Source organism: Sorex araneus, chromosome 3 (genome assembly GCF_027595985.1).
Source record: "Sorex araneus isolate mSorAra2 chromosome 3, mSorAra2.pri, whole genome shotgun sequence".
Classification (NCBI taxonomy): domain Eukaryota; kingdom Metazoa; phylum Chordata; class Mammalia; order Eulipotyphla; family Soricidae; genus Sorex; species Sorex araneus.
This window is the reverse complement of record NC_073304.1, coordinates 223,864,249-223,892,168: the sequence shown is the minus strand read 5'-3', so window position 1 is coordinate 223,892,168 and position 27,920 is coordinate 223,864,249. Positions and strand designations below refer to the sequence as shown.

The window sequence follows — 27,920 nt, the reverse complement described above, 5'->3', positions numbered from 1 at the left end:
TGCAAGGAAAATGCCTCACCCGCTGTTACTATCGCTCCAGCCCCAGTTCTGGATTATTTTTGAGGATTTTGGTTCGGTTTTGTTTTTTCCAGGGGAGGGGGACTGGTCTGAGGGTCACACTGTATAGAGCACCTCCCAACTCAATTCTCCGGGGTCGCTCCTGGCCATGTTTTCTAGCAACCAGGCGTGCCAGGGGCTGGATCTGGACATGCACGCAGAGCAGCTCGGGCTCTGGATGGTTCCAAGTCAGGACAAGTGTGGGGCATGGGGGCGGGAGAGGAATCGGGACAAGCCCACGGGTGCGTGGACTGGAGGCCGGCAGCCGAGGGCTGGGTGCCACGTGGGGCGGGAACCAGTGGCGCGTGATTCACGGGCCATGTGCCCACCGCTGACAGAAGGCACGAGGTGAGGGGCGGGAAGGGGCCGAGAGGGGCCGGCGGTGTTCCGGAAGGTGCTGCTCCCGGGTGAGGACGGATGGGAGCACAGCTCAGGAGGAGCGGGATGGCAGGGAGCACCCCGCACGCACAGGTGAGTGGGCAGCGGCTGAAGCAGCCGGGCCCTTGGGTGCACTGGTTCACGCGACAGAGGATAAGGGGCTGAGCAGCAGGTGCGGAGGACGGCCTGAGGAGCAGAGGGAGGAATGAGGAGGGCATAGAGGGGCCCAGGAGGGCAACCGGATGACAGGGGTGGTGTGAGCCCAGCAACGTCCAGACAGTGTGGGGCGTAGGGTGGGGCCCCGAGGGACAGGGAGGATCCTGGCTAGAGGATCACATTGTTTGGGTGCAAACATCTGCACCCTCAAAAAAAAAAGAAAAAAAAAAAGACGACAAGACAGGAGCAGGGCTGGGCAGTGTGCTACTGCCGCGTCTGTGAGGCCCCAGGAGGGATCCCTCAGCCCTGCAAAAACCAGGTCTGGGCCTGGAGACAGTCCCGAGATTAAGGCATGCATCTGCCTGGCCTGTGAGCGGTTCGAATCCCAGCGCCGCATGCTGTCTCCCAAACACCAACCAGGCGTGGACCCTGAGCACAGAGCCAGGTGTGTCCCCACACCCCCCCAAAGCCAGAATGAGACAGGAGACCAGCAGGGGCCAGGGGTCAGGGTCATGCCCCCACCTTCCTCCCCCTCCCTAAACTCCCCACCTCACTACCCCCCACTCCACCTGGCTTGGATGATCCCCTTTAACACCGTAACTTCCAGAAAGGCTCCCTCCAGGCCCCAGGGAGCAGAACCCAGGGGGCAGCATGGGCAAAGGCCGGCCAGTGGGAGGGAGGGAGGGAGGGAGGGAGGGAGGGAGGGAGGGAGGGAGGGAGGGAGGGAGCACGTGCCCCCTGGTACCCCCGAGTCCCCCAGAGGTGTCTTTGGGGAGGAGAGGGAAGGTGGGGGAGGGCGGGGCAGAGCCTGGCTGGAATGTTCCAGCTTCTGAATTCTCCGGAGCAGCTCCCTGAGCGCCTGATCTGATAAGCAGTGACAAGGCTGCCTGAAAAATGTCCCAGCCTGTTTCTGCTGCGCTGTCACAGGGGCATCCCCCCACTGGAGGAGGAGAGCGGAGCTGATCCCCTGCGGCCAGGTTGGGGGGCGGGGCGCAGAGCAGGAGGGCAGCCGGGGAAGAGGGGGGGACAGAGAGCCGGAGACCCCAGGCGGACAGGAAGAATGGTAGGGGCACAGCGGGGTGCAGGCGGCAGCCCCTTCTCAGCCCCAGAACACAGGGGGATGACAGCAACGGTCAAATGCACCCCCAGAGCTTGACCCCCAGAGCGGGGAAACCGATGCCCAGGGGTCTACTCATGGCCTCAGAAGTCAGGGGCTCCCCAGCTATGACACTTTCTGGGGGGCATGTGGCCTGTGGCCTGCCCACCTCCCCGTGAACAGGGTGTTCAGCACCCAAAGGGCAGCAGAGCAGCCTGGCAGGCGGGAAGCCCCCTCCTCCACGGCTGTCACACCTCTCCATAGCCCTGAGTGCGGGTGGAACCCAGCTGAGAGACACAGAACATTCTAGAAACCCCGGGGCACCAGGCATCTCACAGGGCCCACTAGGACAAAGAGGTACTGAAGAAAGGCCGGCAGCTGGCCCGGAGCTGGCCTCCTGCTCTAGAAGACGCGAGACGCCTCAGCCAGTGACCACAGCGAGCCTCCCTCCGGTCAGGCCTCAGACCCTGAGGGCCTCCTCGGCCACTAGCTGTCATCCAGGCCCGAGAAGCTGAATCCCAAATGCAGCCCCCGTTCCTGTGTGGTGGGAGGCGGCACCCCACATTGCACCCCCCAAACTCCGTCTTCTTTTTTGTTTTTCTTTTACACCCGGCAATGCTCAGGGGTTATTCCAGGCTCATGCACTCAGGAGTTACTCCTGGCAGTGCTCAGGGGACCATATGGGATGCCGAGGATAGAACCGGGGTCAGCCACACACAAGGCAAACACCCTACCCGCTGTACTATTGCTCCGGCCCCTCCATTTCCCTTTTACATGCTGTTTCTTCAGGGAGCGGGGTCTGGACATCGCCTAGGGGTCCTCATGCACGGAGCAGGGACCACCCCGAGGGAGGGGAGCACAGAGGGCAGAGGGGCTGCCCACGCCAGCCGGCACCCTCAAGGGCACCACAGTTGGTTCCAGGGTGATTTCTATGCTCAGGCTCTGTGTCACTCGTCCCTTCTTTCAGCAGCCCTCACCCAGTGGCCCGTGTCCCCTGCCATGTGGCCGGCCGAATCCCCCAGTACCTCAGTGACATGCAGAGCAGGAGAGGGCGCGGGCACAGGAGCCTCACAGGTGAGCTTACTGGGCCTGAAGCCAGGACCGCCGGCCCCTCATGGGTCCAGCCTCCCGACCTGATGCTGATCAAAGATCAGACCCAGCTTCCACCCGGACTATCTGTCCACCGCGGCCCCATTCAAACCCTCCTGATGTGTCCAGCTCAGACCCTCCCTCTGCCCCTCCCCCAGGAGCCCGCCCACCCCCACAGCTCACACCTCTGGGCCAGCCACACACTCTCCCGAGGGGAGCAAGGACAGGCCCCTGGGCCTGGTGCACGGAACACAGGTGACCTGGCGTGAGGTTCTGGGCACAGTACAGGAACTCAGGTTTTGTGAGCACGCCCGGGGTTCAGTTCCTGACACGGAAAACTATATGATAACAAAGATAATAACAGTGGGCGTGACTGGCGTAGGGCCCCTTTCTGGGCAGAGAAGCCCCCCAGAGCGGCCCCCGGCAGTCAGGTTCCACAGGATGGGCCGCACTGAGGGGCCGCCGGCCACCTCCCTCCCTGCTCCCACACGCCTCCCTGTCCCGCCTCACACATCCCGAGGAGGTGTGACCGAGGCATCTCCGTTCTGACGCAGCAGCCCTCAGTCAGGGTGCAGGCGGGCCCCTCCAGCCAGCTGCGACTGTGTCCCTGGAAGCCACTGCCTGGCCGCTGTATTCTGCACAGTCCAGAAAACTCGGGGGGAAAAAGTCCCCCTTCAAGGAAATCACCCTCCTGAACTCTGTGACATCCCCAAGGTGGGACCCTCTGCCTCTGGCCTCTGCTGCCTTGGCCACTGTCTTCCTGGTGGCCCCTTCCTGTCTGAGGAAACTTGGCAGAGCTGCCAAGGGGCATCCCCAAGTTCTGGGAACCACATCTCTGTACCCCCACTTCCCCCCTGACATCTCACACCCGCCTCTGTTTTTTGGGAGATGCTTCCTCTCCCCAGCCTGCGGGGGACCCTGGCCAACCACCTCCTCCCACTCCTGCGGCCTCCCCACCACTCGGCCAACAACGTCCTGTCATCACCCAGGCCAGGGACAGCCCCGTGACCCCTGGAGCTCTCCCACTGCATGCTCCTGTCTGTCAACATTCATCACGGCAGTAGAGAAAGTAAATTATGGGGGAATGGTGGAGTGACAGCATAGCGGGGAGGGCATTTGCCTTGCACACAGCTGATCCGGGTTCGATTCCCAGCATTCCATAGGGTCCCCCGAGCACCGCCAGGAGTAATTCCTGAGTGCAGAGCCAGGACTGACCCCTGGGCACTGCCAGGTGTGACGCAAAAAGCAAAATTTTTTTTTTTAAAAAGTAAATTATGGGCATTTTCTTTGTGGGGGTGCAACACACCCAGTAGTGTTTGGGGGCTACCCACACACAGCTCTGTGCTTTGGAGCCACTCGCTGAGGTACCAGGGATGGAGCCTGGGCCTCGTGCATGCAGAGCAGGTGCTCAGCCCGTTGTGCTCCAAGGAAATCTGCCCAGAGGGAAACATGTGCTGAACAGAAACAAGAAAACCATCCTTAGATACAGAGAGCAAACAGGCAGGGTTAAAGCTACCAATGCCAACATCTCAACAAAAGGATGCATGGTCAACACGCGGGGGGTGGGGCGGGGAGCACCCAAGGGGGTTGGTCCAACACAGGTGCCCTCAGGGATCACCCCATTAACCCAACCTTGGTTCACCACAGACAGGAGGGGGTGTCGAGATAATGGGGAGACTCTGAGTGGGAAATGAACACAAGAGGAGCACTCTTACTGGTCCATGTGTGGTGGTGAGATAATGTGGGATACACCCGAAAGTGGGGAGAGGAGAGGGGCAGGCAGGTCTCTGGAGAATACCTAAGGACGCTCAGTCCCGTCTAGGGAACAGGACTCCTTGCCACTTATCATCAGAAAAACCAAATCGAAGCACAGAGATGTGCCCCAGCACCAGTGAGACAGGCATGGACCAAAATGCAGGGAACCGCCAGGGGGACACCGGGAGAAAGGAGCATCGGGCACTGGTGGTGGGAACAGTTTCTGGTTCAGCCTCTGTGGGAAAAGAAAAAGGATGAAAACACCTCCAAAAGTAAAAACTAGACTTCCATGTGACCTGGTGATTCTACTTCTTGGCATATATCCGCCAAACACAGGAACGCTGATTCGAAAAAGAGATGTGTTGGGGCTGGAGCAATAGCACAGCAGGTAGGGCATTTGCCTTACACGCAGCCAACCCGGGTTTGAATCCCAGCATTCCATATGGTCCCCTGAGTACCGCCAAGGGTAATTCCTGAGTGCAGAGCCAGGAGTAACCCTTGTGCATTGCCAGGTGTAATCCAAAAAGCAAAAAAAGAAAAAAAAAGAGAAAAAGAAAAAGAGATGTGCATCTCTGTCCACCAAGTCAATAGCCAGGATCTAGAACGAACCTAGATGTCGGGGGGCTGGAGCGACAATACTGCAGGGAAGGCCAGTGGTGGCAAAGGGTTGCCTGCGGGGAGGGCAGTTGCCTTGCACCCACGTGACCTATTTTGAGTCCCAGCACCCATATGGTTTCCACCAAACCCACCAGGAGTGATCTCTGAGCACAGAGCCAGGAGTGGTCTCTAAGTACAGTGCCAGGAGTCAGCCCTGAGCACAGAGCCAGGAGTGATCCCTGAGCACAGAACCAGAAGTAAGCCCTGAGCACGACCAGGGGTGACCCCAAAACCAACAAACAGAACCCAAATGTCCAACGACAGATGAACAGATCCAGAAGCTGTGGCTTATCAACAGAAAAGAATACGAGGGGCTATAAGAAAGATGGAACTGGGGGCAGAGCAATAGTTCAGCGGGTAGGAGCCTTACATGCAGCTGACCTGAGTTCGATTCCCAGCATCCCATATGTCCCCCAAGCACTGCCAGGAGGAATTCCTGAGCATCACTGGGTGTGACCCGAAAATGCACTGTAACACTGTCATAGCACTGTCATACTGGTGTTCACCCATTTGCTCGAGCGGGCAGCAGTAACGTCTCCATTGTGAGACTTGTTACTGTTTTTGGCATATCGAATACGCCATGAGGAGTTTGCCAGGCTCTGCCGTGCGGGTGGGAGACTCTCGGTAGCTTGCTGGGCTCTCTGAGAGGGGTGGAGGAATCGAACTCAGGTAGGTCGAATGCAAGGCAAACACCCTACCCGCTATGTTATCGCTCCAGACCCAAAAATTTGAAAGAAAGAAAGAAAGAAAGAAAGAAAGAAAGAAAGAAAGAAAGAAAGAAAGAAAGAAAGAAAGAAAGAAAGAAAGAAAGAAAGAAAGAAAGAAAGAGAAAGAAGGAAAGGAAGAAAGAAAGGAAGAAAGGAAGGAAGGAAGGGAGGGAGGGAGGGAGGGAGGGAGGGAGGGAGGGAGGGAGGGAGGAAGGAAGGAAGGAAGGAAGGAAGGAAGGAAGGAAGGAAGGAAGGAAGGAAGGAAGGAAGGAAGGAAGGAAGGAAGGAAGGAAGGAAGGAAGGAAGGAAGGAAGGAAGGTGGGTGAACCATGTGGGCCACTGCAGGTGGATGGGACCCGGGGCGGCGTATTAGGTGACACAGGTGGGAATGAGAATAAGCTGCCAGGGGCTCTCGAGACAGGCAGTACTGAACAACCGCAAACCTCGGCCGTGGGTGACAAACCTGATTACCAGGGCCTGGAGGCCAGGACAGCAGGGCGGGCACTCGCCTTGCATGCAGCCACCCCGGTGTGACGCCCAGCGCCACAGAGGGCTGAGCCCCACCAGGAGGGAGCCCTGAGCACCACCAGGTGTGCCCTCAAGACGAATAAAATCAGGAAAAAAGGAAAGAAAGGTGCTGTGGGGTGCATTTGTCCGACCGGAGGAGACGAGCCACAAGGAAAGCACTGACCAAACTCTGCTCTGAGAAACCAAGGGAGGCAGTGGCCTGGGACTGATTATTAATAACAACAACAGTGACATTTATTGAGCCCTGCCTAGTGCCAGGAGTCATGAAAAGCGCCTTCACTGAAGAGATCTTTTAATTTGCCGAAGAACCCTCTGAGGTCATTATTTTCCCTTTTTGATGGGTGATGACAGGTTCAGAGAGGCTAAGTAATTGTCTGGGGTCACACAGCTTGGCAGCTAATAAAGCACGAGGGGGAGTTTATGAGGAGAAGGCCTGTGTGACTCAGTCCGAGGGCGGCCTGAGGGAGGAGGGGAGAAAGGGACGGGGTGGGGGCGGCTCTTCGGGCTGCTGTCTGGGCTCCCAGCCTCTGGCCTGCACCCCAACCTCCTGCCTTCTGAGCAGTGGCACCTGGGACTGGATCTTTCTCCGTAAAGGTTAGTCCTCGCCCTCTCGGGGCACCCTGCGTGGGAGGAGAGGGACTCGGTGGTCATGTGTGAGCACCTCACTCCAATTCAAGACCCCAAACCCAGATGCCGACCGGGGCGCCCACCCCTCCCCGGCACACTCTCACTGGCCTGGTGCCCCTGCCCTCTCCATCCCTGCTAACCCTCCACTCCCCCCTCCTTGTTCTTCTAGTTTTTGGGTCACACCTGACTGTGCTCTGGGCTTACTCCTGGCTCTGCACTCAGAGCCTGCACCCCTCCTGGAGAGGCTCGGGGGACCACCTGGGGGGGGCGCGTGCAAGGCAAACCCCTACCTGCTGTGCTACCGCTCTGGGCCCCAGACTGCCCCTTTCCAAGCAAGAGGCTGAGACAGGGGATCGCAGGCAAGTCCCATTCTGGCACCCTTCCCTTCCCCCACTGGCCCCCACCCCTGGGCGCTGAGCAGCTCCCCCTGACAGATCACTGTCACCCCGAGTAAACTGCCCTGATCTGGGGGGTGGGGCATAGGGCCACCAAGCCAGTGTCCCACACAGCTTTCATTCTGTGGATATGGACAGTCTATGGACGTGAGCCTGGACACGGAGCTACAGGTGGCCATTGGAGCAGTGCTCAGGGAACCTGTGTCTTTGTGTGATGGGGAAGACCATGAAGCCTCTTACCACCCACATGCCAGCCCACCCCGCTGTGGACGGCTGAACGGCCAGCGCTCAGCAGAGGACACCTGCCCTGCTCGTTTGACAGCCTGAAACTGGGGTCCACCCGCCCCCCACATCACACACCACCAGACCAAACCAAATCCTGCCCCTGGCAGGGAGGTGAGAGGGGACGACGTCCATCTCTGCATCCTGGACCCTTCGCCACCACCGCCCCCTAATGTCCCTCAGGGAGAATGTGACTTCCGCACAGGACACTGCTGACCCCACTCGTGTCGACGAGGTTGGGGAAAGAAGGTTCGCTACGTGTGGGAGAAGCTGGGCCCACTGCCCCACAGCGCAAACAGCTGTTGGCACTGCTGAGGTGTTCACAGGGGCTGGAGCAATGGTCCAGCCAGGAGGGCATCTGCCTCGTGGACAGCTGACAGGGTCCAATCCCTGACACCCACAAGCCCCACCAGGTGTGATCCCTGAGCATAGAGCCAGGAGTAAGCCCTGAGCATTGCCAGTTGGGGCCTCAAACACACACACACACACACACACACACACACACACACACACATGCACGTGCACACATACACAAGGATATATATATTCAAATATATATATATATGTATATATATAATAACTTTTTTTTTCTTTTTGGGTCACACCCAGCGATGCTCAGGGGTCACTCCTGACTCTGCACTCAGGAATTACCCCTGGCCATGCTCAGGGGACCATATGGGATGCTGGGAATCGAACCCAGGTTCGGCCGCATGCAAGGAAAACGCCCTCCCCGCTGTGCTATCACTCCAGCCCCGATATATAATTACTTTTAATTAGAAAAAGAAATGCTCACCGAGGCCGGGGCCATCTCCACATCAGACACTGTTTCATGTGCTTTACACAGGTTCATTGTTCATTGTTAACCCTACCAGTCCCCCCTTGAGGGAGGTGCTGCTACCATCACTCTCTTTCAGATGGGGAGAATAAAGAATGTGGGACCAGAGCGATAGCACAGCAGGTAGGGCGTTTGCCTTGCTTGCGGTCAACCAGGGTTTGATCCCCAGCATCCCATACAGTCCCCTGAGCAACGCCAGGAGTGACTCCTGAGTGCAGAGGCAGGAGTAAGCCCTGAACATTGCTGAATGTGACCCAAAGAGCAAAAAAAAAAAAAAAAGGAAGGAAGGAAGGAACGAAGGAAGGAAGGAAGGAACGAAGGAAGGGAGGGAGGAAGAGCGAGCCTGATGTTACCCGGGGGAAGGGACTCAGGTGGGTTGTGAGGTTGCCCAGGTGGTGGAGGAGGATGCGTGTAGTCTGGCTGCAGAGTCCCCAGCACACACCCTCCTCTAAAGGGCTGGGGAGAAACCTTCCTTCAGAGGCTGAGGGTTTGGCACTGACGGGGGAATGCAGCAGTGGATTCGACCCGTTCCCAGCTCACTCAGGAACAGACATACCTGGAGAGAAAACTCCAGGAGCCCTAATGCTACATGGTTGTCCCCCGGCCTGATGCGGGCAGGGAGCGGGTCGCACACCAGGACAGCCCACCCACTGGCAAGCAAACGGGTACCAACGGGTGCATGCGCTCGACTCAGGCGGTGCTGGAAAGGTCACCCCGGGCGGGACGAGTTCTCAGAGGGTTTTTCCAAAGGCAGAGAACCGCAACTGTGTGGTCGGACCCCAAGGACAAGCCGATGGAGGAAAGCATCTCCAGATCTCCCAGAGCCAAGACCCCCGACCCCCGGCAAGCGAGCCTGACTGCTCCATCCCGACCAAGGAAGGCGGCCGCGTCCAGCTTAAGGACTCTGGAAACAGATCAAACGGATGAAAGGGAGGGTCACCGGTCCCGGCTGACCTCTCTGTGCGCTAGCCTGCTCCTGCGCTAATGAGACACGGGTAGGCTAATTGCAGGGCGACAGGCTAACGAGACCCCGGTATGCTAATGATCCCCTCAACATCAGAGGCCCGGTTGTAGGTGACACTTTCCAAAGGAGTTCAAGCGCCAGAGCCCTTCTCAGAGGGACGCTGTGGGCACCGGGGGGAGGCGGGGGGGGGGGGGAGGCAGGGGGCAGCCCACGGGCAGCACGGCCGGAAATGAGCTGCTGCACAGAGAGGGCTTTGGAAGGTCACGACCAAGGGGATGAGCCTTGGGAGAGGTTTTCGATGGAGAAAGCGTACAGGGAGAGCGAGCGAAGGTGCGGGGAGGCGACCGTGCGGTTACTCAGGCAGGAGGCAGGGGCAGGGGGAGGAGGGGAGAAATCCTCCTGGACCTGCATGGGCACAATAAAAAAAAAAATTTTTTTTAGGGGCTGGAGCAATAGCACAGTGGGTAGGGCATTCACCTTGCACGTGGCTGACCTGGGTTCAATTCCCAGCATCCCATATGGACCCCTGAGCACCACCAGGAGTAATTCCTGAGTGCATGAGCCAGGAGTGACCCCTGTGCATAGCTGGGTGTGACCCAAAAAGCAAAATTAAAAAAATTTTTTTTAAATAAATCTTTTTTTTTTTTTTTGCTTTTTTTGGGTCACACCCGGCGATGCACAGGGGTCACTCCTGGCTCATGCACTCAGGAATCACCCCTGACGGTGCTCAGGGGACCATATGGGATGCTGGGAATTGAACCCGGGTTGGCCGCGTGCAAGGAAAACGCCCTACCCGCTGTGCTATCGCTCCAGCCCCCTAAATAAATATATTTTATTTTTTTAAGAGGAGAATACAGTAAAGAATACAAGTTTGGCGGGGGGGGTGGGCGAGTTAGGGTTTACTCCTGGCCCTCTGGGCCAGCAGTTTGGGAGCAACTTCTGCAAAGCAGAAAATTCACTCGCTGGGACCAGGGAGATAGCACAGTGGGTCGGGCACTCGCCTTGCACGCGGATGACCTGGGCTTGATCCCTGGCCTCCCCTATGGTCCCCTGAGCACCACCAGGAGTGACTCCTGAGTGCAGAGCCAGGAGAGAAACGCCTGAGCAATTGCCGGGTGTGACCCAAACACAAAACAGAAAGAAGAAGAAAATTCCTTTGCTAAGCTACAACCCAAACTTCCACTGCAGAGCGCCAGGGCCAAGAGCCTTTCTCCCTCAGGCGGAGACAAGCAGGTCCTCTCAGGAGATGGGCCCTGAGGCCCCGGGGACGCCAGAGGCTCCAGTGACACCCAGCGCAGCAGAAGAGAAAGCCAGCAACAAAAGACTCCAGCCCTGGTCCTGAAAAAAGCAGCAGAATGAGGCCGAGGCAACAGCGCAAAGGCCGAGCAGTCTCCCCACGTGGGAGCCCCCAGCTCCACGGCCAGGAGCAGCCCCTGAGCACAGAGCTGGGAGCAGCCCCTGAGCACCTCTGGGTGTGGCCCCCGAGAAAAACAAGAGACAAGAGACAAACAAAAGCAACATGAATTCACTGCTTAAGATTCTCTGCTGGGAGCACAAAGACTCTCTGAATAAAATACAACTAATGTGGGGTGTAGTTAGGTCTGTCGAGCACAGTGGGGCAGAGTGTGGAGGGTCCACATGGGCCTGATTGGGCTCTGGACCCTCAAGGGTGTGGTGAGACCCAGGTATTCTTTATTTTTTAAAAAAAATTTCAGGGGCTGGAGCAATAGCATAGTGGGTGTGCGTTTGCCTTGCACACGGCTGGCCCGGGGTTCAATTCCCAGCATCCCATATGGTCCCCCAAGCACCGCCAGGAGTAATTCTTGAGTTCATGAGCCAGGAGTAACCCCTGTGCATTGCCAGGTGTGACCCAAAAAGAAAAAAATATATTGGGGGGAGGAACACACCATGCAGTGCTCAGGGCATACTAATGTCTCTGCACTCAGAAATCACGCCTGGTGGGGTTCTGGGGACCTTATGGGGTCCCGGGGATCGAACCTGGGTTGGCCACATGCAAGGCAAGGGCCCCACTGTCCTATCTCTCGGCCCCGAGCCCAGCCTTTCCTCTGGCTGTGTCCTCTCTTCATAGCATGTTTTCCCTCCTGTGTGGATCCAGTATCACACCATAAAAAAAAATACTTCCTATCTGTTTTCAATCAAAAAACGAACTCCTGGGGCTGGGGAGAAGTGATGAAATCGGGGGGTGTGTTTTGAAGGTGAGTACCCCGAAGTTCAGCCTCTAGTTCTCTAGCACAGCTGGGCATGACCCCAAATAAAAGCCAGGCAGAAAACCAAATTACAGGGTTCCCCTGTGCCTCGGTTTCCTCATCTTTTGCTCAGAGAGCCTTTGGTCTCTAGCTGTGGAGGGGTCAGCAAACGGCTTGGCTGCTCTGGGCTCCAGGGGGTGGTCAGGAGAGATGCGGGGAGTGTCTGGGGCCGGAGAGAAGCAGAGAACACCCCGCCTGGATACTAGGGGCTGGCTGGGGAGGGGGTCGGACGCAGCCTTCGTGGAAGCTGGAGTTCTGTGCTGGTCCCTTGGCTCCCTCACACCACACTCCCCACCATGCCCTAATGTCCCAGTCCTGGCCACAGCCCCTAAGAACAGCCTCTGGCCACCTGCAGGGAAGCTGCCCACAGCCTGGCCTGCCCAGCTGGGGACACCCCAGCAGAGGCTCGGAGGTAGGCTCACAGTAACTGGGCAGGAGACGCCTGCGGGCAGGAGATGGCTCCACAGAGCGGGCAGGGCTGGGCAGGGCTCGTGGTCCCACCCTTCGCCTCCTGGTCTGGGCAGGAGTGTCACTTCAGGACAGCACTGAAGGGTCCAGGACCACCGGCACTGCTGAGGGTCACAGAGCCCAGAGGACAGAGCCCCTGCCCGCACCGCATCCCCCCTTCCAAGCTCTTTCCCTGCTCGCATTATACTCATGGACCAGCCAGGTGGGCAGTGAGGGACACTGCATTACCCTGCGCACACACACCCTTACCCGGGGAGATACAGCTGGGGTGGGGGTCCCCGAACAGGCCAGCACCTGAGAATGGCCGATCAGATGGGAGCCGGGGACCCAGGGAGCACAATTCTAGGGAGCAACAGCCCTGACCCAGAGGAAGCTCTGACCCGGAGAGGACACACAAACACACACAGACAATCTCATACACACACATACACTGGTACACCCACATATACATTACACACACACTCACACACACTCATACAGTCTCATACACACATACACAGGTACACCCACATATACATATACACACAACCACACACACACTCAGTCTCATACACACACATACACAGGTACGCCCACATATACATTACACACACAATCATACACACACTCAGTCTCATACACACACATACACATATACAACCACATTACACTTATATATACATTCACACATACTCTCATATATTCACACTCACACAGTTTCACACACATGTTCACACAGATAAACCCAATATATACTTATATACACATTCAGACACACTCATAGTCTCACACACTCACATGCACACATACACAGTTACATATACATTCATACACCCTCACACACTCTCACCACACTTTCACACACACTCTGACTCATCCACATCCACTCTCACATCCACACAGCCACTCACACACAATGCTCCAACACACTCACACACACACACACACACACACACACACACACACACACACACTCACACTCTCTCTCTCTCATACACAACCCCAAAGGCCAGGGCCCTGTGGGGGAAGCTGACAATAAACACTGAATCTGGAAGTGGCCTGAAGGGCTGGAGCACGTGCCCAGCAAGCAGGAGCCTGAGTCCTTCCTCAGCACCGACCGTGTCTGAGCACCATGGGGAGTGACTCCTGAGCACCGCTGGGAACGGCCCAAAACCCAGTGAAAGAAACCAATCCGAATTCTTAAAACCCTGAACTGCCCACTTCTGGTTTTAACTCAAACATGTCTCATCTCCTTCCAAAAGGACAGACATGGCAAATGTTAATCCCAAAGACAACAATGATCCACGGGGCACGACACCTACAAGCCAGGCACAGAGAGCAGAGCCGTGTGGAAGGGCCCGCCCGTTCTCAGGGAGTTTTAGCACAAAACACGTCGGACCAAGGAATGATGTGAAAAGAGAAAGTCAGCTGATAGAGAAGGGATCACCAAGCAAAGGGTGCTAGGCAGGCCCACCAGGGATGGGAGATACGGGCTGAAAATAGACTATAGACTGAACATGATGCCTACTTAATACCTCTGGAGCAAACCACAACACCCAAAAAGAGAGAGCGAGCGGGGCCGGAGCGATAGCACAGCGGGTAGGGCATTTGCCTTGCACACGGCCGACCTGGGTTCGATCCCCGGCATCCCATATGGTCCCCCAAGCACTGCCAGGAGTAATTCCTGAGTGCAGAACCAGGAGTAACCCCTGAGAATCGCTGGGTGTGACCCAAAAAGCAAAAAAAAAAAAAAAAAAGAGAGAGCGAGCAAATGGGAATGCCCCACCACAGAGGCAGGGTGGGGGTGGTGGGAGGGATGCTGGGACCATTGGTGGTGGAAAATGGGCACTAGTGGAGGGATGGGTACTCAATCATTGTATGACTGAAATGTAAGCATGAAAACTTGTAAGTCTGTAACTTTGTCTCACGGTGATTTGCTAATAAAAAAATAAATTAAAATAAAATAAAATAAAAGTTTGCTCTGATAAAAGCATCCTAAAAAAAAAAGAAAAGAAAATAGAAAGTCAGGATTGAGGTGAAAGCAAAAATGCCAAGGCAGGGGCTGGAGCAATAGCACAGCAAGTAGGGTGTTTGCCTTGCATGCAGCCGACCTGGGTTCTATTCCCAGAATCCCATATGGTCCCCCGAGCACCGCAAGGAGTAATTCCTGAGTGCATGAGCCAGGAGTAACCCCTGTGCATCGCCAGGTGTGACCCAAAAAGAAAAAAAAAAAGCCAAGGCAGGGTGGATGCAGGTGTAAGGACAGTTCCATGTTCACTGGGGCTTTTTATGTTGTTGTTTGTTTTTTTTTGTGTGTGTGAGGGGGGCACTCCCAGTGATGCTGGGGGACCCTGTGGTCCTGAGGATCAAACCTGGGGCTCCGGCATACAAGGCCCACATCCAGCCCTCTGAGCAACTCTCCAGCTCTGAGCTTTAAGTTGGACCCTGGCTTCCTGACAGCCAAGATAGGAAAGGAGTATTGTTCATCTTGGTGGTCTTCAGCCTTTGTGCCCCTGCAGACTGCACCAATCTGTAGCCTGGCAGCCAGAGGCCACAGGTTTATCTGAAAGGACAGCTCTTGTTGTCCCTGGGGAAAACAGTTTAGTGTGGCCCAGAAAGAGTCAGGGAACTTCAGCTCTGTCAGGGCAGGAGAGAGGGTTCTGTCTTGTGGGCGCGCCGGAGACAGGACAGAGGAACACAGACCTGTGGGCAAGCTCAGCGGGTCAGCAGAAGCATCTGGAGGGTTGGCAACGGCCGGGCAGACCCTCGGGCAGGCCCTCGGGGGAGAGTCAGATGCCATCTTGCCTGTAGAGGAGCCCGGTGGAACGGGGATTTGGTTCCTTCTTGCCCCAAGGCAGAAGTTGGCTCCTGTAGGTGTGGCGGGAGGAAGCAGCTAGAGCCGGTCAGAGCCGCAGCGAGGCCCAAGTCCACCTGTGGGAACGGGGCCGGTCTAGGCCGCGATGCGCACTGCCTGCAGCATGTCGTCCACCACGAGTGGACAGAGGCTGAAGCATGTGGGGCCTGGGGACAGGCAAGAAATCAGAGCTGCAGGTGGAAAAGCTCTCCGGTCTGTGGGCCATCCCCTGCTCGGGACCCGGACAACCCCCAGCACGGAGAACTGGGTGCCCACAAGTCTGGCTTAGCACTCCCTGCACACACACATCCTCACACAGCCACACACACTCATACACTCACCACACACACTCATACACACTCATACACAGACACACTCATCTCGCATGCACAAATACACACGCATACTCAGTCACACTCACATATACACTCATGCACACATTCACACACCCACACGTGCACACACACACACACACTCACAGCCACCTGGACATGTATACACACTCATCCGCCCTTATGACTCAATCACACTCATTCACACATATACAAACACACACATACACACATGTCCACACACTCGCATACACTGACACACTCGTACACATACTCCTACATTCACATATACACACTCACACATACATACATGTTCACATACTTGCACACTCGCATACTAACACACACTCATACACTCACATGCTCACTTATACACACATACATATATGTCCTCACACTCGCATACATACACTCATGCCTACACTCGCATACATACACTCATGCCTACACTCACATATACACACTCATACACATACATACCTGTCCACGCACTTGCATACACTTACACTCACAGACACACTCACTCCTATACTCACACACACACACCTGTTGTGCCAGCCTCGCCTGAGCATCTGGCCTGTCCATATGCACTTGCTGGCCCTTTCCTGATGAGCCTCAGAAGAGCCCTGCCCGCCGTTCCCGGCCCCCTCACCTCTGCGCCCAGGCTGGGGTACCCCGCGTCAGTCAGGAGGGCAGACGGAAAAGCTCTCTGGCCTGCGGGCCATCCCCTGTGTGAACTCAGTTGTGTCCCTGTGCTTGGCCTCCGGTCTCTGCCTCTGCCTCACCTGAAGCCTCAGGCGTCCCTGTTCCTGCTTCCCTCCCTCCCCTGCAATCAGGATGGTTCCCCAAACTGGGCTCCCGGCGGGACCCCCGGGGCCAAGTTCGGGCCCTTCTCCCCGGGTCTGGAAGGCCAGGCAGAGAGCGCCTGCCACTTCTCTGTCCTTCCGAGGGTCGGATCCGCCCTGCCCAGTGTCACCCAGGTAGCAGATAAGGAAACTGAGGCAGGAAGGTTCCGGCGCGCCCTGATCTCTCAGCTGAGTAATGAAGCTGGGTGCCTGGGTGCCGGCATCCCGCCCTGCCCCGAGGTCGGCTCTCAATGAGCCCTCTGCCTGGCTCAGCGCGCCCAAATAGCTGGGTGTCCCGAACCCCGGGCCCAGACGGGAGATCAAAGTCCGAGGCCAGCGGCTCGTCCAGGCCCCACTTTCTGACGACACCCAGACTCTTCATTCCGACTCCCGACCCCGACCCCTCCCACGGCCCCCCCTCCCGCCTGGGTGCGCCTGACATGGTTGGAATTCACTCCACACACATAATGAGGCCATGGAGGCCTGCCTCGGGGGAGCCAGGGCTGCCGCTGGCCCCCCGCTGACCCCTGGCAGCCCTGGGCTGCAGACAGACCCACGCCCCTGCCCCCAGCCTCAGCAACTAGCAAGTGGGGTTTGGGATGTCGGGCCTGCTCTGGAGGGTGACTGAGGATGGGGAGCAGCCAGCAGGTGGCAGCCGGGCCTCTGGGGATGCAAAAGGGGGTCAGGGCATCCCTGGCACCTTGACCTGGGTTCGAGCAGATGACGTGGCGAGGGGACCACTGAGCTGTCGGTCCACCCCGAAACACACTTCTTCTCCCCGACCCCTAGGGTGGGCCAGCCCCGGAGGTCCTGTCCGGAGACCCGTTTCGTGACTCAGTGGGCCCGGCAGAAGAGGGAGGAGGGACGGACCCCAGGGATCACAGTGGGAGAGGGACAGGCAAGGCTGCTGCCCTGCAAATGTCCAGCAGCCACCGAGGGGGTCCCCACCTGCACCCAGCCCCCCTCTCCTGCCTCGCCCTGTCCCCCCGAACCCAGCGGGGCAGCTACCTGGGCCGGAGCTGGAGGAGGCGGGGGCCGCAGCGTACCCCCTACTGCCGCCCCATCAACCTCCACCCCCCAAAGAATGTAATTAAGCATCAGGCCTCTGCCAGGAGCGGAGCTTTCTGCTTCCGTCTATAAATCACCTTCTGAATCATCCCCAGCTCCCGGAGGCTCCCGGCAGACCCGGCGCCACTCGGATCCCCCCAGCTGCCTCCCCCACCCCTCCCAGGCCCAGCCCCACAGTGGCTCCAGGTCCCAGCTGGAAGTGGCAGTGGTCTCGGGAGTCTGGACCCTGTGTGTGTGTGGGAGGGAGGGGGTCGGTGGGGGGGAAGCTAGAGAGTCCCAGACCCTCCCCACTCTCCTCTCCCTGAAGCCTGTCCTTGCTCCCTTGAGTCAGGAGGGACACTGGGGCTCCAAGGCCCAGGGGGAAAGTGGCTCAGGGGAGGAGGAGAAACCAGAGCCAGGTGGGGTCAACCTGGGAAAACTTCTTGGAAGAAGCAGGGTGGGCGCCAGGATATCAAGGTGACACAACGGCCTGCCGCGCTGGGGAGTGCGTCCAGAGCGTGTTGTGATGCTCTCAAGGAATCTGCACTCCAAGACTGCCAGGTGGGGGCCGGTACCGGCATGGAAACTGAGGCCCAGCGATGTCGGGTCACTTGCCTTAAGTGACCCAGGCAGTACAGGGAAAAGCCCGGAAGTGAATGTGACAGGCTCTGGGCAACAACTACTTCAGGTGGGCAGGGGGAGGTGGGAGAGCTGAGTGGGGGGTGGGCAGCCTGGGTCAGGAGCTTTGCAGGGGTCTGGGGCTCATCGAGCGGGTGAACAGTCTAGAAAGCAGGTCCTCCTCAGCCCTTGGGCTCACGGCATTCTGAGACCAGAAGGTTCTTTCTTGGGTCGGAGAATGGAAGGGGGGAGGGGTGGCAAGGAGCTCGCCTGGCAGTTGGCGGACCCCAGGTCCATCCCGGTGCCAGAGGGGGTGACCTCTGAGCACTGCAGGGGTGTGGCCCCCCAAACAATAACACACTCAAGGAGAGTTCTTTCCTGCTCCCGACTCCAGCCCCCCACCCGCCCGACACAGACGGGGTTCAGAGCTCGGCCAGTCCACTCTTGGGCGCTCCCCCCGCCCTGTTCCCCGTGGTCAGTAGCTGGACTGCGTATGCTGGACTGGTCACCTGGAAAGGAGAGTGCCAAGGGCCCGCTCCTCTGCCCACCCGGCTTCCCCTACGTGGACAGGCCACACTCCACACCCTCAGGACCCCCACAGGGGGTGTGGCTCAGGGCCAGACCTGATCTTCTGCCCTGCACCTCGTCCCCTGATATTCCAACAGGTTCTCCCGGGGCCCCATCAGCAGCCACTCAGGACCTGAGGGTTTCACCACGCCCCACCCTGGGGTCTGGGTTCAGTTCTCTGCCACATCCCCCCCCCCCACCCCACCCCACACCCCCGCCCCGGGAAGGGAAAGGCCCAGCAGGGAAGGGAGACCTCAGCCCACCCACCCGCCCCCCCCTCAAGCCAGGCCATCAGTTCTGGTATCTGCCCATCTGTCTGTCTGTCTGTCTGTCTGTCTGTGGGATCAACAGCCTCCAGCCAGCTCAGCTCCTCGCCAGCCCGGCCCAGCCCAGCCGCTGTAATTCCTGCCTGTTACAAGTGCTCGCACCTGGCCTGGGGCCTTCCTCCCCCGCACTCTCCAGGTGCCTCCCTGGGCCCAGCCCACTGACCCCACCGGGTCTGACTGAACATGTTCCTAGTCTCTGAAAGGCGGGTGGGGTGGGGGTGGGGGGCAGCAGGACACCTGGCAGATGGGGAAACTGAGGCAGGGCCTAGGGCAGGCAGGGGAGTGGGGGGACACATGGGCGATGGGGGATGGAAAGAGAGCGGGGTGGGGGGGTCTCCTGTCGCAGGTCCCTGCCCTTGGCTCCCAGGGGGCCAGGCCGGTGGTTGGCCGGTTGGGGACAGAGTCCAGAGCACTGGTCCAGGGCAGGGGTGCGGCCAGGGGTGCGTCCCTGACCCCCAGCACAGGCCCCTCCCAACCGGCTGCTATGCAGGAATGTCGAGGCACCAGGCTGGGCCTCAGAAGACAGGTTCCTAGCCCCCCTGGCTGGAGAGGAAAGACGAGTTCCTCCAGGAGCGGGGCAGTGGGGCTGCTGTCACCCTCCCGCCCGCTTGGCCCCCCGTCGCCAGCCCGCTTGGCCCCCGTCGCCAGCCCGCCAGCACAGCCTTCCAGAAGCCCCTTGCCGCCCCAGGCAGGGGCCTGGCCGTGCGGCATGGCCGGAGACCCCAGCTAGACCCTTCCCGGCCCGGTGCGAGCTGGTGGGCGGAGGGTGAGGGCAGGCCAAGGACAGGCTGTGCGGGCTGGACACCAAGGGCAGGATGGGAGCTGGGGTCCACGCCCAGTCCCCCGCCCAGTCCCTGTCCCCGTCCCTGTCCCGGGCAGGCGCCCCTGGCCCCCGCCTGAGAAAGTGACTCAGCCTCCACCCCACAGCCAAGACCAAAGCCACGGCTCTCCCCTGGGGCTGTGGCCCGAGGGAGCTGCTGGGGGCCCCTCGCAGCCCTGCCGCTGCCTCCTCAGGCCTGGCCACCTCCCGCCTGCTCAGGCCACACCCAGGCAGCCCGGCCCCCACAGACAGCCACAGGCCCCGACCTCCTCACACCGCGACCAGGCCACGAGCACGGAAACCCACGCACAAAGGCCCAGCTGTGGGGCACCCCCAGCTGCCAGGAAAACTCTCGCCTGCACATCCACACACACAGCACACACCCCACAGAACGCAACACACACACGATCCACACCACACACACATGTATACACAACACACCGTACAGACACCACAGATGCACTCTACACACACATGAAAACAACACAGAGACACACAGTCATCAGACATAGCACATGCACACAACACACATACAGTGCACCACAGAGACACATATGACACACGTATACCATACACACATATAACACACGTACAACACAATTCACGGAAACACACCAAACACCACATACTGCACACCCCCAACACACCATACAATACAAAGACATACTACACGTCACACTGTACAGACATACACCAAGACACACACTATACACACACATACCACAAGACACCACACGCCCCATGCCACACACACACACCACAACCACACAAGTACACCACATATCATGTTTACTACATAGAACACATCCCTCACATACCACACACACAACACACAGCAGACACATACCACACACACACAACACAGGATATTCCACATCAAACACACACTGTATACCACAACACACAACTCACAGCACCCAGACACTGTGCAACAGATACTACACACAGCATGCACCACAACACGCTATACATATGCCACACCCCACACACCCCACATATCAGACGCACGCACTCTTCACACACCCCATCACAGATGTGGTCACACGGGCACAGAGACACGCAGGCTTGTCTGTCCACCCCCAAGCACGGCACCCCATGGTGGGCTTGGTCCCCGGGCACCCCTCAGCTGAGCGGCACCCACAGCTCCCCAGCGGCAGGCACAGAGCCCGGGGGATGACACTCCAGGACCACAGGCCCAGAAAATGCACACGAGCCCCCCTTCACGCAGACAAAGCAGCATCCCTGTCCCCCGAGCCCCCACGAGCCGTGTGTCCAGCCTTATGCCGGGCCAGTGCCGGGTTCCTGCAGTGCCTTTTCCTATTGGGTGGTCCCTGTGTGATGGCCCCCAACATCTCCATGCACCAGCCCCCAGCCCCCAACAGCTCTAGCCCTCCTCCAGCCCAGAGGGTGGGGACCAGGTCACTCCCCGCCGCTGCCCAGAGCTCCTGCTCTCTGCCTAGTCTCCCCTGCCCGGGTCCCCGCAAGGACAAGGAGCAGCCAGGCCGCGCAGCCAGCAAGCGCGGCGGGTGGAGGGTAAGGCCGGCGCAAGATTCGATTCCAACAGCCTCCCCCAACCTGCAGAGCCTCCAGCCCAGAATCCCTGGCTGCCAGGCCCCCCCACGGTCATCTTTATGTAGGGGAAGCCTCGCCAGCCCGCCGGAGGACATGCTGGGCAGGAGAAAGCCTGCCCCTGGGGGTCCAGTCCTGACGCTCTAGCCCCCCTTCCTATCCCCCCGCGAGGCCCCCAGACAACCAGACACAAATGCGGCCACCTGCAAACAACCAGAGACAGACTTGGGGTGTGGCCCCCAACCTCTCCGGCTGGGGAGGGGGTGCACAACCGAGGCAGAGATGGGGGACGCGGTCCTCCAGGTGGGGCTGGACCCTGAAAGCACTACTGGCCCCAAACACATGGGGGGCACGGCTTCTCCCTCACAGATCCGGAGCCCCCCAGCCCCGCAGCCAAGGTTGTCCAGTGTCCAGAGGGGAAGACTCTGATGAAAGTTTTCCGGAATGCAGGGGGGGGGGTCTGGGGAAGGACATGCTAGTGCCTTTCCCCTCTGGCCTCGGGGACCTGCTGTGGGGAGACAGGGGGCCGCTGCTTGAAAAACAAGGGGGCTCCCCAGAACAGAGGGGCTTGCTCCCAACAGACTGTTTATTTCTCAATCCCCTGCCTGCCCCCCCTCCACACACAGACACACACTCACATATACACGCTGTGGCTGCCTCCCCAGCCCTAGACACGAAAAACGTCTTTTGTATCCGCCTTTCTCGGGGACAGAATTCTCCAGCTCCCTTTCTCCTCCGTCCTCATTTTATTTTTCCCCAAAAGGAACGAATTTGACATGGAGAATGGGGTTTGGGGTGAAAGAACAGATCCACCCCCCTCTGAAACAACTCCGTTTTTCAAGGACCCCCCCCTTTGGGGGGTGGCAGGATGGACCGGCAAGAAATGAATAAAATCCGAATTCAATGGCATCTTGGATCAGCAAATACCATATTCACTTCTCAGGCGCAAGATGAATGTAGAGCACCGTGTGTGTGTTTGGGGGGGAAATCGGCTGAACCCCCACCTCCACCCCCCCTTTCCCCCGGGGCTTCGGGGATCCCTGAAGCTACAGGGGAGGGGCTCTAAGATGAAGGCCGACGGAGATGAGGAGGGGTGGGGAGGAAGGGAAATCTCACACCCCCACCCATGCGGGCGCTGGCGGAGGTGGGGGTGGCAATGAAGGAAACGGGATGGTTGTGCCCAGGAAGACCCCAAAATGGAGTAGAGGAGAGGCCGGGCCCCTGGGGGAGAGGGAACCAGGCGGGCTCTCCAGAAACCCCAACGGCTAGCGACGGGAGGGTCGGGGAGGGAGGGGGACACACGGGTTGGAATGTGAGAGCTCGGGGACCTTCTGAGACGGGCCGGGCGCTCGGGCCTCTGCAGCGAGTCGCAGGGAAAATGGTGATGATCCGAGGGAGCCGGGGGTGGGTTTCCGAAGGCGACACCCGCGGAAAATCCAGGGGCGCCGGGCGGAGTGCGGGCAGGGGTTTCCCCCGGAGGGGAGGCCGGGAGGAAGGAGCTGCAGCCCACCTAGACCCCCAGCCCCCCTGCCTCACCCCCCACCGCCCGGGGACTCGGCGCCGAGGCCGGGCCGGGGTGCCCAGGGGCGAGTCTTACCACCAAATTGGGTAGCCGGCGAGGACGCGGGTGCCGGCGAGCAGGAGGCCGAGGAGCGGCCCGAGCAGGTGGGGCTCCATTAGAAGCGGCGCCGGGGAGGAAGTTTGCCCGCGACCATGAAGAGGGGCAGCGACGCCCCCAATAGTTGGAACAAAGTGCACGGGAGATGGGAAATGACTTTGGGGCTGGTGGCGAGCGCACCTCCGCCCGCAGCCGCCCCCCTCGCGCGCCGGGCGCGGAGCCGGCGTGGGGATGTCAGGAGGCAGCCAATCAGCGCGCGCCGCCCGAGGTGCGGACGCGCGGCCCGCCTGTCAATCACGCCCGCGCCCGGCCCCCGGCCCGGCCCGCGCGCGCGAGGGCCCCGCCGGGCCGACCTGGGCGCCGCGCGCGGGGGCGCGCCCCGACCCTCGGCGGCCAGCGGGGCGCTCCCGCGGGGCCGGGCGGCCCGGGCGCCGTGGGTGGCGGCCTGTGTCGCGGCGGGGGAGCGGGGCGGGGGGGGGTGGGGGACGGTGCCCGCGCGAGGGTCGAGGACGGGAGGGGTGGCGGCGCAGGCTCGGGAGCTGGGCACCGGGCAGACTCAGGGCAGGACGGACTCCGCGGGTCTCGGGGTGGGGGACCCGGGCACGGCCGGCCCGCCTCGCCCCGCCCCGAGCCCGTGCGCCCGCCGGCCCTGCACCCCGGCCCGCGGAGATGGCCTCCCGGGGGCTCGGAGAAGCGTGGCCGGGACCCGCGGGGGGCTCGCAGGGCTGGTTGCGGGGCGGCGCCGGGGGACCGAGCCGAGTGTCATTTGAGTCTTTTGTCAGGGATCAGATCGGTATCGGGGACCTCCTGCTGCCTTTGCATTTCCTGCAACTGACACCGGCGGCCACTTGCTTTTCCTGCGCCCCTGAGCCCGGCACTTTCTCCTCCTGGAGGGGTACCTGGGGCTGCCCGCGCCCCGCCCGCAGTCCCATTTAGATCTTGTAGGGGAGGGCCTAGGATCTGGTGTCCCCGCGCGCCCACCCAGCAGAGTCTTCCAGTCCTGGACTCCACGTGCGGTGGTGGTGGTGGGGGGGGGGGCGGGATTGTAATAATGTTTCCTTGGGGAGGGGGGCGACTGCACCATTGAGCCCAAATACCCCACCCATCACCCCAGGGAACCGCCCCCCCAGGACACCCGTCCAGGTTTTCTCGATTCTCCTTCTCCCAGGCCGGGAATTAGGGGTCAGCCCTGAGTGGTCTGAGACTAAGAATCGGGCCAGTCCTGTGTGGCCAGCCTTGCTGAGACGGAGGCCTGAGGCTTTGCTCCCTGTCACTTGGGTGGCCTGTTCCCCACCCCACGTCCCTCCTGGGCCCTGGGGCAAAGCAGGCCGGTGAGGAGGGAGGTAGGATTGGGGGCAGAGGGGAGTCCTGCCGAGGTCCAGAGTGGCTGGCTTTCCTCAAGGTGGGCAAGAGGCCAGGTCAGGGAGTCAGAGGCTCCCGGCTTTGATCTGGGGTGCCCGTGCCCAGGGCTCAAACCCAATGCCCTGCCCAGGAGCCCGCTCTGAACGTGGCTGCGGCGGCTCCCGGAGCTTGGGGAATTGGCCCAGGGGCACCGGGGGTCGGAGAGCCGCCTGGGCTTGTCACAGCTTCAACCCTGCTCGGAGCCCGGAGCCCGTGCGCAACGGGAGGGGGAGGAGATGAAAGAGGAGGGGAGGAGAGGGAGGAAAGGGACTGGCCCTGGAGAGGTGGGCCAGCGAGAGGAGCAGGGGAGGCTGGGGAAGGGGCGGGGGGGAGGAAGCTGGGGGTGGGGGCACAGGCACAGGGAGGGCACAGAGGGACCTGCTGGCACCCCGGCCAGTGGCGGCTGCAGAAGTACAGATCCTTCAGATGCCCCAAAGTGGGCGGTTTGGGATGCCTTGAATGTACTCACCAGGCAGTAATGGGGCTGCGGTAAACCTGCCACATTGTCCCTGACTCAGAGCACCCCGGGCCCCAGTTCCAGGTCGAGCAGTGCATGGGGAGCCTGTTAAGTCCCTCCCACCCACCCCGCCCTGGAGTTCCACCCAGCAGGGCACTGGGTGGGGTGGGGGGGCTCCAATTGGCCCTCTGAGTACCTGCTGGAACCCAGATCCTGCCTGACACCTGGCAGGGGGGAGGGGGGCTCTAGCTGTCCTTCTGACGCTTTCCTAGCCACTGACAGACAAAACGAGAGTCCTCGGGGCCAGGCTAGGTGGTTTCTGGGCCTCAAGATGCTACAGGTACCCGCCTGCAGGTGAGAATTGGAGGAGCGAAGGGCCCCCTCAGCTGAGAATGGGCTGGGGCCAGCGAGGCACCCACCAGGGGTCCTGAGTGATGTGGACCAGACCCATGACCCCCCTCCCCGAAGACCACACGTGCCCCTGATGCCCCCGTGCCTCCTCCTGCCCGCAGGTCCCGTGTGGGGGAGAGGGAAGGGCAGAGAGCAGTGAAACAAGTGGGTGGGAGGGTGGAACCCCGGACTTTTGTTGGCCACCGGCCTGGGGAAGGAGAGGAGGAGAGGGCTGGAGGGGCCGTGTGGGAACCTGCAGTGGCCGGGCGCGGCGCCTCGGAGAGTGGAAGCTTGTCTGGGGATTTCCCTCCACTTGAAAGCGAGGAGAGGAGGGGATTCCTGAGCCCTTTCCCCTCCCCTGCCAGGTGTCCTTCCTTCAACACCGGCTTAATTTCCTTCCTCCTGCCCGCCCAGCGCTGCCGGTGGGTACCTAGAAATGGTCCCAGCCCGGGAGGGGGAGAGCTCCCGGCGCCCCGCATCGCCAGCGGAAACACCCTCCCCGCAATAGGTTGCCCTGCCGGGGAGGGGGCGCGATCGCGCCCAGCCGGGCGCGGGGAGGGTGGTGCCCATCGCGGTCTCCACCCTCCTCGGGTCGGTGGGCTCCGCGCGCAGCGGGTGGCACGTGGGAAGCACTTGGGGTGTCTGTGAATGCGGGGGACCGCACCCCTGCGTAGCGCTGGCGCCTTCGGATGTGCGCCCCGGGGCACTCGGAGCGCGCCGGGCCCCGCGGGCTCTGGGAAGCCGGCGGCCAGGCCGTCTGCGCCGAGCCAGGGTTAATCTCCCATCAGCTCGATGGGAACATTCCCCAGGGCGGCGAGTGTCCCGGAGCCGGCGCGGGCCTCGAGGGCGAGGGACGCGGCTGCAGCCACGGGGCTCCTGCCGGCAACTGCACGCAGGCGGCGCTGGGAGCCTCGGCGGTCTCTGACCCAAGGGGTGGTGTGTGTGTGTGTGGCGGGGCGGGGGGGTGGGGGGTGCTGGCAACTGTCAACCTGCTCCTAAGATCTCTGGGAGCCGCAGACCGGTTCTGAGCGGGCGCCCGGGGAGGCCGCCCGAAGGCTGAGCAGCCAAAGGCCACCTGCAGGCATGCGGGCCCGAGCGCGGTGGGGACGCTCAGGAATTCCTAGCGAGGACTGGGCTGGGGGGGCGGGGGCTGGGGAGAGGGTCCCGGGCCTCACACATGCAAAGTGCGCGCTTTACCGCAGAGCCACATCCTGGGCCTCCTGCTTTCTTTCAACAGCCCAGAGGAGAGGGAAAGCCTTGGAAGTGCCCCGAAGTCTGCAGAGGGGTGCGGTCAATGTCACTGGGACCCCCGGGGGCGCGTGGGGTCGGCGCTGCCGCCCGGCGGCCGGCTCGAGCGTGCCCCCTGGCGGCGGTGCTGATAGCCGGGCGTGGAGTCCGCCAGCTGGCGGTCAGCGCCGCACTGCGGGGGACACCCAGGTCGCCCTTGATCTGCTTTGCAATCCTCCAGATTCCCCTGGCTGGGAGGTGGAAGCGGGCGGGCCCCTGGAGGGGGTGAGAGTGAGCGATCTGGGAGTCCTATAAGTAGGTGAAAGAAGGGGACCCCCGCAGGGCTCTTAGAGCCGCTGGTGCCTGGGCCCAGGTGCACACAGCATCACACCTTCAAGGGGATCCCCGCTGCGCTGCCAGGGACGGTTGACGGGCAACCCACGAATCCTGAATCCTGCCTTTTCTTCTTTTAGTGATTCAGACCCAAGGGGAAGATCCAGGGTCTCTTAGCCCCTAAGGACCCATCTCAAAACCTCTTCTGTGGCCAGCCCCCCCCCAGGCCACTAGCAGCCCCCCCAGCCTCCCCTCTTGGTCTCATAATCCTTAGCACCTTAGATTAGCAAAGGTGCCTGTGAAGTTGCCGCCCTCTGGTGCACACAGTGGGTGCTCTTGTGTGCATTGGAGGTCAGGGGATGTCGTTCATTCACTTTCAGGGCATACCAGAGAGCACTGCTGACTGAGCCCAGTTCAGGCTGTAGGCAGGGAGCCAGCTCAGGTAGCTGGAGCAAGGCTTTGCCTGCAGGACCCTTGAGATCCATCTGCAGCACCTCAGGGTCCCCAGAGCACCAAGCAGGGAGTAGCACCTCAGTACTGTTGGCTATGCCCTCTCTAAAAAAAAAAAATTAATTAAATTAAAACACCAATCAACAAAACAAAACCCAAACCCACTTTCATTTTGTCATTGCTGTCATCTGACCAGTCAATCATGTTTCCTTTTGTTCTGTTTGTTTGGGGGCCACACCTGGCAATGCTCAGAGAACCATATAGGGTGCTCAGGGATCAAACTTGGGTCAGCTGCATGCGAGGCAAAAACCTTACCTGCTGTACTATTGCTCCAGCCCCAATCCATGTTTCCTTTATAGTTCAGCTAAGCAGCACGAAAGTTCTTAGGGATTTTGAGGTGGTGGTGTGAGGGGGTGGGGGTGTTGTGTGAGGTCACACTAGGAAGATGTGTGATGCCTGAACCTGCCTAAGGGTATACCATAGAGACATCGCAGGAATTCCTGGTGAGGCAGAAGTGTGCCCGCCCCAAATCTGCTCACTAATCATCTCCCCACTGACCAAGGCAGCCTGCCTCAGCCATGGTGCCATGCAGGGATGTCCAGCCCTGGGTCCAGGAGCCTGGACATCTGAACAGGGGCTGGGGGGGGTGGGGCAGAGCAGCTGGTCGGGGTGGCACAGGGCGTTGTGGCTGGGGCACCTTCCTGGCATCGGCACTCCCAGCGGATCCCCTCTCCTCCGATCCCCCACCCTGGGCTCCAGGAAGGCCCACCTGAGGACCCGCTGGGCCTAGATGTCCTGCAGCCTATTGGGTGGAGCGACATCTGCA

At 60.1% G+C, this 27,920-nt stretch overlaps 1 protein-coding gene across 1 annotated transcript in view; it reads right to left on the bottom strand.

Annotated features, from left to right (window-relative positions):
- Positions 1 to 23,036, bottom strand: part of WNT3 (Wnt family member 3) — a 39,598-nt gene extending 16,562 nt beyond the window's left edge. Inside the window, exon 1 of the mRNA XM_004618023.2 lies at positions 22,816 to 23,036. Coding sequence (XP_004618080.1) covers positions 22,816 to 22,895 — 80 coding nt within the window. The 5' untranslated portion in view covers positions 22,896 to 23,036. The remainder of the gene's footprint in view (positions 1 to 22,815) is intronic.
- Between the last annotated feature and the right edge of the window lie 4,884 nt (positions 23,037 to 27,920).